At 50.4% G+C, this 9,445-nt stretch overlaps 2 protein-coding genes across 2 annotated transcripts; one reads left to right on the top strand and one right to left on the bottom strand.

The window, feature by feature from the left end:
- On the top strand, window positions 1-6,221 carry chodl (chondrolectin). Its single transcript, XM_049011078.1, has 7 exons — window positions 1-276; window positions 1,662-2,001; window positions 2,079-2,236; window positions 2,313-2,363; window positions 2,565-2,639; window positions 2,725-2,821; window positions 5,455-6,221. Exons 1-7 carry the CDS (start codon window positions 192-194, stop codon window positions 5,537-5,539), a joined length of 891 nt encoding a protein of 296 aa, XP_048867035.1. The 5' UTR covers window positions 1-191; the 3' UTR covers window positions 5,540-6,221.
- Window positions 6,222-7,406: 1,185 nt separating this feature from the next.
- lyz (lysozyme) lies at window positions 7,407-8,458 on the bottom strand. The gene is made up of 4 exons (XM_049011033.1): window positions 8,271-8,458; window positions 7,910-8,068; window positions 7,761-7,836; window positions 7,407-7,635 (listed from the first exon to the last, which is right to left on the bottom strand). Exons 1-4 carry the CDS (start codon window positions 8,407-8,409, stop codon window positions 7,497-7,499), a joined length of 513 nt encoding a protein of 170 aa, XP_048866990.1. The 5' UTR covers window positions 8,410-8,458; the 3' UTR covers window positions 7,407-7,496.
- Window positions 8,459-9,445: the final 987 nt, after the last annotated feature.

Genomic DNA, 9,445 nt, shown 5'->3' with positions numbered 1-9,445 from the left:
AGACTATAAGCAGAAGAGGCTCGTGAAGCGGCGTGTGTGGGTGCCGCGCTTGAGACGGTGTGTGGAGCGGGGGGCGCGTGAACGCGCAGCAGAGCAGCAGGTCTGCGCGTGGAAAGCGGAGCGGCTGCGCGGCGCTCTGTAATTACCGAGCGCTTTATTAATACCCGCTACTTCGGCTGCAGTCGCTAAAAATGCGCCGGGACCGCAGCATCCTGCTCGCCGTTTGCGGACTGATCATCACGGCTGTCGGATGCCAGGGCGTCAGAGTTTTAAGCGGTGAGTTAAACTTTTTTTCCACAGTGATGGTGATGGCGCTTATCAGGAATGTTTTTCTTAGGAGGAAATTGTCAGTGTGTTTTATCTGCAAATTTTAATTGTAAAACGCTCGTTTTATAAACATTCATATTATTCACTATATCAACTAACTGTTTGTAATAACAAATATATATTATAAAGATATAATATATTATTTTATATAAAGACAGAGTATCTACTCTATAAATAATGACTGTGATGGTATGAAATATGCTTTTTCATCCTTTCGTGCACTGATTTTTAGTATTCTATCAACGATGAAACGAAATGCCGAAATATATGTGCAATTTTATTAATTTGAGGTTTATACGAAATAGACATGCAGTTGCATGGGTTTTGCTGGTATGCATTTGGATGCTTAAATCATTAAAACTCCAAAGAACTGAATTACCCGATAACGGATACGAATTACCCGAGACCCTGTACTAATGATCCATTTTTATACAGTCCGCATATCATATAGTTTCAGTCAAAAAAGTCGGATGATAATGCACAAAACCTTAAATTTCTCTAAATTAAATCATCGAAGGACTGTCCCTCATAATAAGCTTCACGTTTTCCTGGTTCTCCTGGAAAATGGCTCATTTTTCTTTGCTAATAAGCTGTTGCCGTTTATGAAAACTTAATCGCTATCGGCGCTCCCGGGAACTTCTTTTTTGGCAGCACCTTACGCATGTGCTTCCCTACAGGGGGATGGTGTCTTACAATCCCCCCTCTCATTAAAGTCACTTTACTGTGGACTGAAGTCATCAGAAGTGCAACAAAAAGGGCATAATGAAAAATCAGGAAGCACAGGCAGATGGTGTAAGGAACGCTTGGTATCGTATTTCCAAGGGATCAAATAAGTGCAATGTATTACTCTATATGCTATAAAAAGCACGCGGCCTTGCGTATCGGATGATTTAATCCGAAGTGATTTATATGTGCTGCATTACCGGCCGCTTCCCATCTTTACCGTCGCGAACAGGAACGGAGACGCGCAGTGAGCAAGAAAAATGAAAACCAAATGGCGAGGGGCAAGGAAGGGGAGCAAGGAAACAGGCGAGCGAGAGGCAGGAATGGGTGAAACTGCTGAGTGCAACGATCTCCGGAGATGCGGCGGCAGCTCCGGTCCAAAGTGATGATGGTGCAGTTCTGAACCAGGCAATTATTTAAAGTAGCGTCAGGGCAGTGCGCTAATGGGATTATCTGCCTTTTAACTGCATGTGTATTAATCACGTTATCATTCCCCAACTTTGCTGGCTCTTTGAGCCCCCAAACCCCCTTTCTGTGGTCCATGGGATGGTTTCTGATCCCCCACTGTTGAGTGGCACATACTGTAATGTGACTGGTTTCTTGGTCCCCAGGTCAGACGGTGTGCCTCGCCGGTCCAGCAGAGCCCTGTTACAAGCTTGCGTACTTCCGTGACATGACGAGCCGCGTAGCCTTCATAGAGGCGCAACGCGCATGCGAGATGGATGGGGGCACCTTGCTGAGTGTGGAGAGTGGGGCAGAGCAGAGGCTCATCGAGCACCTCCTCCAGGAGCTCAGCAACACCTCCTCCGGGTCCGCCTTAGGGCCGGGGGCAGTGGATGGAGACTTCTGGATTGGGCTGACACGGACAGAAGGGGAGCCCCAGGACCATGGGAGTTTTGCATCATGCCCGGACCTGTACCGCTGGACAGACGGGAGCACTGCTACATTCAGGTGGGCGGGAACTATCTGTAGTTGTGGTGCAGTGTTTGCTGGCAGGAAGTGATGTCACCACTGTGCCTGTGTTTCAGGAACTGGTACTATGATGAGCCGTCGTGTGGCGGGGAGGCCTGTGTGGTCATGTACCACCAGCCCAATGCTCTCAGTGGCCTGGGGGGGCCATACTTGTACCAGTGGAATGACGACCGATGTAACATGAAGCACAACTTCATATGCAAGTACAAGCCAGGTAGGGAGTGCCTGCATGGTACACAGGTAGGGGTGGGCAGGTAACTTTTATTGAGAGTCTTGTGCTTCTGCTGCAGACAATGAGCAGGACAAGAAGTTCTCAGCAAAGCCAGGACCATCAGAGCCAGGTGGGTCATGTTGCCTCACCCTGACAACTTCACTCTGCCTGCTTCACTGATTCACTGGCTTCAGCTTCACTGACTCACTGGCTTCAGATTCACTGACTCATCTACTCCAGCTGCACTCACTCATCCCGTTTTAGCTGCATTGACTCATCCACCATTCCCACTCACCTTCTTTTTTTCTCTTTTTTTTGCCTGGTGTCCCAGACCTCTCTAATAAGGAGCCGGACGTGAAGGAGGAGACCCTAGTCCCGCCTCACGTGATAGCTACAGGCCCCTCGGGTGAGTGAGCGGGGGGGCGGTGGGTGCCGTATGCTGTGGATGAGTGTGTAAACAGGGACATCCTCCTCTTCATCCTGCTTCTCAGGCCTCCTCCTGGTTTACGTCATCATCCCCACCATCCCGCTGCTCCTCCTCATCCTGGTGGCTTCTGGCACCTGCTGCTTCCAGATGCTCAGCAAGAGGTGAGGATTTCAGCCCAGCATAGCTCCTCCCCCTCCGGAGCCACGTGACACACACTCCCACACCTCCTCACACACTCGCGACCCCCGTGACACACACAGTGCCACAACTCCTCACATACTGACGATCCCCGTGACATACACACTCCCACACCTCCTCACACACTGATGATCCCCGTGACACACACACTCCCACACCTCCTCACACACTCGTGACCCCCATGACACACACACTGCCACACCTTCTCACATGCTGATGATCCCCGTGACACACACTGGCAGACCTCCTCGCAAACTGGCGATCCCCATGACACGCACACTACCACTCCTCCGCGCACACTTACGATCCCGTCACACACACTCCCACACTTCCTCACACACTGACGATCCCCGTGACACACACAGTGCCACACCTCCTCACACACTGATGATCCCCATGACACACACGCTCCCACTCCTCCTCACACACTGACAATTCCTGTGACACACACCTCCTCACACACTCGCGACCCCCGACACATACACTTCCACACCTCGTCATACTCTCGTCATCCCCGTGACACACACACTCCCACACCTCCTCACACACTGATGATGCCCATGACACACACGCTCCCACTCCTCCTCACACACTGACAATTTCTGTGACACACACCTCCTCACACACTCGCGACCCTCGACACATACACTTCCACACCTCGTCATACTCTCGTCATCCCCGTGACACACACACTCCCACACCTCCTCACACACTCGTGACCCTCGTGACACACACACTCCCACACCTCCTCACATACTTACGATCCCCGTGTCACACACGCTCCCACTCCTCCTCACACACTGACAATTCCTGTGACACACACCTCCTCACACACTCGCGACCCCCGACACATACACTTCCACACCTCGTCATACTCTCGTCATCCCCGTGACACACACACTCCCACACCTCCTCACACACTGATGATCCCCATGACACACACGCTCCCACTCCTCCTCACACACTGACAATTTCTGTGACACACACCTCCTCACACACTCGCGACCCTCGACACATACACTTCCACACCTCGTCATACTCTCGTCATCCCCGTGACACACACACTCCCACACCTCCTCACACACTCGTGACCCCCGTGACACACACACTCCCACACCTCCTCACACACTCGTGACCCCCGTGACACACACACTCCCACACCTCCTCACATACTTACGATCCCCGTGTCACACACGCTCCCACTCCTCCTCACACACTGACAATTCCTGTGACACACACCTCCTCAGACACTCGCGACCCCCGACACATACACTTCCACACCTCATCATACTCTCGTCATCCCTGTGACACACACACTCCCACACCTCCTCACACACTCGTGACCCCCGTGACACACACACCCCCACACCTCCTCACAAACTGACAAACCCCGTCACACACACTCCCACACCTCCTCACACACTGACAATCCCCATGACACACACTCACAGACTTCCTCACACACTGACAACCCCCTTGACACAGGCACAGACTTCCTTACACACTGACAACCCCCGTGTCACACTCACAGACTTCCTCACACACTGACAACCCCCTTGACACAGGCACAGACTTCCTCACACAGTGACAACCCCCGTGTCACACTCACAGACTTCCTCACACACTGACAACCCCCTTGACACAGGCACAGACTTCCTCACACACTGACAACCCCTGTGTCACACTCACAGACTTCCTCACACACTGACAATCCCCATGACACACACTCACAGACTTCCTCACACACTGACAACCCCCTTGACACAGGCACAGACTTCCTCACACACTGACAACCCCCGTGTCACACTCACAGACTTCCTCACACACTGACAACCCCCTTGACACAGGCACAGACTTCCTCACACACTGACAACCCCCGTGTCACACTCACAGACTTCCTCACACACTGACAATCCCCATGACACACACTCACAGACTTCCTCACACACTGACAACCCCCGTGTCACACTCACAGACTTCCTCACACACTGACAACCCCCGTGTCACTCTCACAGACTTCCTCACACACTGACAACCCCCGTGTCACTCTCACAGACTTCCTCACACACTGACAATCCCCGTGACACACACGCTCCCACATCACGATCAAGCTGGCCCTAAGGAACCCTTTATGACTAAATAATGCGATCAGTGCACCGATCACACAGACTGAACGAGGACCTCCCCCCCTCCCTCCCCCAGACTGTTTGTGGTTTATTTTATTAATGAAAACCTGCCTGCCTGGAATGATGTCTTTTTAACATACATTCCATTGCCCCTGGAGATGGGGGGGGGTCCTTCAGACAGTACATTTAATCACTGCTCGCAACATGGCCGACATTAAAAGGCTGGCTGGATGCTGTTCAACACCCCCCTCCCTGCCTGACCCCCCCCTCCCAAGGAAGACAAGGGCCTCGCTTTACGAAGCAGCCGAAACACAGCCCTGACACCACATGTACACTGGACAGGTCTGTTATGGCTCACGGTCCTGAACATATTCCCTGTGCTCCATGGCTGACCCAGCATCTCCATACAGTAACGTCAGGTTACCAGCGGAGACCCTCATCCTGACCACACTGTCGCTCTGTCCATGCAGCAAGCCACGGGCCAAAACCAGTGTGAAACAGCCCACGCTCTGGATCTCCAAGACGCCCAAAACAGACAGCGGCATGGAGGTGTGAAGTCCTGCACCACAGAATGCCCCGCATTACCACCCACCCCACCCACCCCCACTGCTACTCTTTACGTTGTTGTTACGTTCTGTTGATGTTAATTGCTGAGATCGCCCCCTGGTGGTCTGAACAGTACAGCACCTGGCAGCTGCCCCTCCCTCACAAACCCACCTGCCTCCTCGCTTACCTCATGCTTATCCTATAGCAGTGACTTCCCCAGCTATTTCTTCAGCTGGACGGAGCCCCAGGCACATTCAGTGCTGACCCCCACTGCCCCTCGCCTGCTGTAGAGCATGACTGTGGATACCAGGGTAGTCAAAGAGGGCAGCAGAACAGTGAGATTAATGCTGCGTAATTAAGTGTTTGGGGGAATTAAAAGTGGCCTCAACTCTGTGTCAGAGAGATTCTGAACACACAAGACTTTGAGGGGCTTTGAAGCAGCAGCAGAGAGGGGTGGCAGGCAGATTCCCGGCATTCCAACAGCCTGTATCCCCCCCGCTAGATGGAAGTGGTGTGATCTGTGTGTTGCTGAAAAGGTGGAGATTGGCGTGTTTTGTATCCATGTTTGCTGTGGAAATGTGAACCTCCCACAGCAGATAAATGCTTGTTTAACACCGTTTCCAGATTCATGTAAGTGAAAATGTTCTGCCCATGTATTGTCATGTGAAGAAGATACCAATTAAAGTCTTTATGTGAGGGAGGGGTTTGCTGTGCTGTGTGGGGCAAAACTGCTCAGATTTCTGGGTAATTTGGAAACGAGTAAAGCTGATAAATGGGACCTGGAGATGGCAAAGCCATGGGCATCCTGGTGGCCATTGGGCTGCCACAGACAGGCCAAAGTAGAGCAGGATAGTCACATGTCACTCACTCACATACACACACACACACACACACACAGGTTTGTAATTAAATCTTTGTGGGGACTCCCCATTAATTTCTATGGGGAAAACGTTAATCCCAACCTGACAACCTTAACCCCTACCCAGCCCTAAGTCATAAGTAGCCTTTTTAGTTTTTTTTTTTTAGTTTTTTGATTGCATTCACAGATCTTTGTGGGGACCTGAAAAATGGTCCGCACAACTTCAAAACACAGGTTTGTATCACATGCTGGGGTACATTTGGTCCCCAATTATTATGTTTATTGTAATATAAACGTAATACACATATACACAGAAACCCAATCTGCTGCGGCCATAGAAATGCACCTATGCAGTGCAGCCGAAATCCTCACATTTCTATGTGCTGGTTACGCGAGTGTAATGAGCAGCAGGCTGCCCCGAACGGAGAGCGGCATTTCAGGCAGCTGCACTAACAAGCCCTGCTGCTCCACACACCGGCCGGGAACAGTAATTACTGACAAGGAGCCAGAGGACAGAATGATGGGAATGTCTTGCTCTTCACTGCTGTTGTAATGAAGCTGACAGAGGACCATGCTTTCCTCACATTCACCTTTGATGAAGTTCACACACACGCACACTCATCATGCACGGTCCCGCACACACTCAGAGCCACAGCTGGGCTGCACGGAGGCCCCTGTAAAGCACCACTTGACCTTTAACCCGCCACAGGCCCATAAATATTGGGGCCAGCAGTGCCCAGTCGATAAGACCTGGTCGAGGGGAGTGGGGCTGTTTGTGAAGGAGCTCCATAAAAGTGTGTGTGGTTCACCGGGAGGAAATGTGTGTTACCATGTGTTATTCTGCTGCTAAGGAGATCCCTGTGCGAGAGACATTGGTGTAGTTTGTGATGATTTAAGCAGCACATCAGAGCTGCCCTCTTTCTGCTCCACAGTAGTTATGCTGCGACACCATAGCTAATGCCATTAAATGGATGAACGGCAACGCGGGCTGACAGATGCAAAGACAGTCTGAGTGGATACAAGGTCTACTGCAAACTTTATTGTGTGGCTCCTTGAAAGGGTATAACACATACACCAAACAACATGACACTGGCACTGCAGTAATGTTTAAGAAGCGTTGACAGCCAGCAGGGGGTGGCGGTGGCGGTGGTGTGGGCGTGCTGCGGGCCGCCTGCCCTGTGAGAAGTCGCAGCCCCGGACCCATCGCTTTATCTTGCGCCCATTACAGTAGTCGTTCCAGGAGTCCCTGTAGACAAGCAACAGATTAAGCATCCCAGCCGCTGGACACGGTCATGTGACCAAACACACCAGGCATGCCCCCCAAACGAGGACCCCCCGTAAGCTCTTGGGGGGAGGGTAAACTGTGCTTACCAGGATTTCAGCCCCTCCTTCTTGACGATGGTCTTGGCGCAGTTGATGGAGGCGGTCAGATTGTCATTCAGGAGCTCTGCCGGGACCAGAAAGGCATCAGAAAGCTGACCTTGCAAAGTCGCCCCACCCCGGCCGGCCCACCTCCTCACCTGCACAGTTCACACTACAGAGGTTCTCCCCGCCAGCCGTGCCGTCGTTGCACCACTTGAAGCTGTTAATCTGGAAGATTCCGTAGTCCTTCCCGATGTTGCTGCTGTCGCGCACCTTGTCGGTCTTCCACCGGCTTTCCCAGAATGCCATGCAGACATCTGGAGGGAGCAGAAACACCCGATGGGCTCAGCTGGGTTTGTGGTGCAGGAGCTCAAACCCGAGTACATCCCCCAACATCGGTTCATTTCTTAGTTTAATGTGCTTAATCAAACTCTAAATGAGCAGTCTGTCACTTTAGCACCAAAATCAACCTAACAGCACAAACACAGACACAACCTAGTCAAGGCGGTTTATGCTTACAGTTGCCCAGAGCGAATCCCTCAAATCCATCCAGATTCTGCTGCTTGAAGATGCGTACCACCTCGCAGCGACTCATGCTTCGCCCCCTGCAGGCGGGCAGCAGTGCCAGCAGCACCAGGAGCAGCAGTGACTTTGGCATGGTTCCAGCTCGTCCTCAGTATGCTTGGCCCAGCAAGACTGACATTACCTGCTGTTCAGAGGCTTATATAGAGAGCTGAGGAGACTCACTGAGACACCCACCCCCTCGCCCAGCCCCCGCTTTGGCAAGGCTGATTTCTTAACCATTGAGACACAAACATTTCACACAGGACCGTTAAACATGCCCCCTTCTGTTGAAATTATGAAGGTTCCCATTTTCATATGCAGCAGTGGAGACCTTGGTCATTGTAAAATGCCTGTTCATTGCTATTTGATGCTTTAATTAAGTCAGGCGTAAAACTCAATCACTGAAGGGGCTACCAATGAATGAAAAACCTTCAATGAATTAGCAGCTTGACCAAGGCTTATTTATTTAGCTAACAATATAACTAAAGCTTTGCAGTCATGTGGTTGAAATCTTTACTTTATGTAAATAACGCTTACAAATGTGAACGGTGTGATTCTAAAACATTATACCTGTAATAAACATATTCCATTATTCTCTTTTTAAATAAAACAACGATATACAAAACCTGACATTATCCACTGGATCCTTTCACAAGAGAAATGAGCTGAGTTTGGTCCCAGGAACTCAAAACAACCAGATTTACACGCAGGACATTTTACTGAATTTTACGCTAAAGCACAGCTATTGAACCTGTCAGCAGGGTGAGGGTAGGAAGCAGAAAGGTAAAGTGCAGGTTTGTCCAGGACGAGCCCGACTTCCTGGGTAGGACTGTAATGACAAACATAATCGTCGCCATCCTTTTGATTTCATCACTTTTCAGAAAACACATTGAAATGAATACATTTCTTGACAAGGTGACATCATCCACATTAGGTGCACAATTGTTCCTAATTGTGTTTGTGTTTGCAATGTTAATAATAAATAATCTCAAGACAAATTCTGTTTTCCACGCTGTATCAAAATTCCATCCAACTGTGAATCCAAAACTGAAGTTTGTACCAACCTGTGAATTTTCTGTATAATTAGTGTATAATTCCCAGTCCACGTTTGAAAATATTTTTATTGTTTT

The sequence above is a fragment of the Brienomyrus brachyistius genome, chromosome 4 (genome assembly GCF_023856365.1).
Source record: "Brienomyrus brachyistius isolate T26 chromosome 4, BBRACH_0.4, whole genome shotgun sequence".
Lineage (NCBI taxonomy): Eukaryota > Metazoa > Chordata > Actinopteri > Osteoglossiformes > Mormyridae > Brienomyrus > Brienomyrus brachyistius.
The sequence above is the reverse complement of the archived record's forward strand: the minus strand, read 5'-3'. Positions and strand labels throughout refer to the sequence as shown.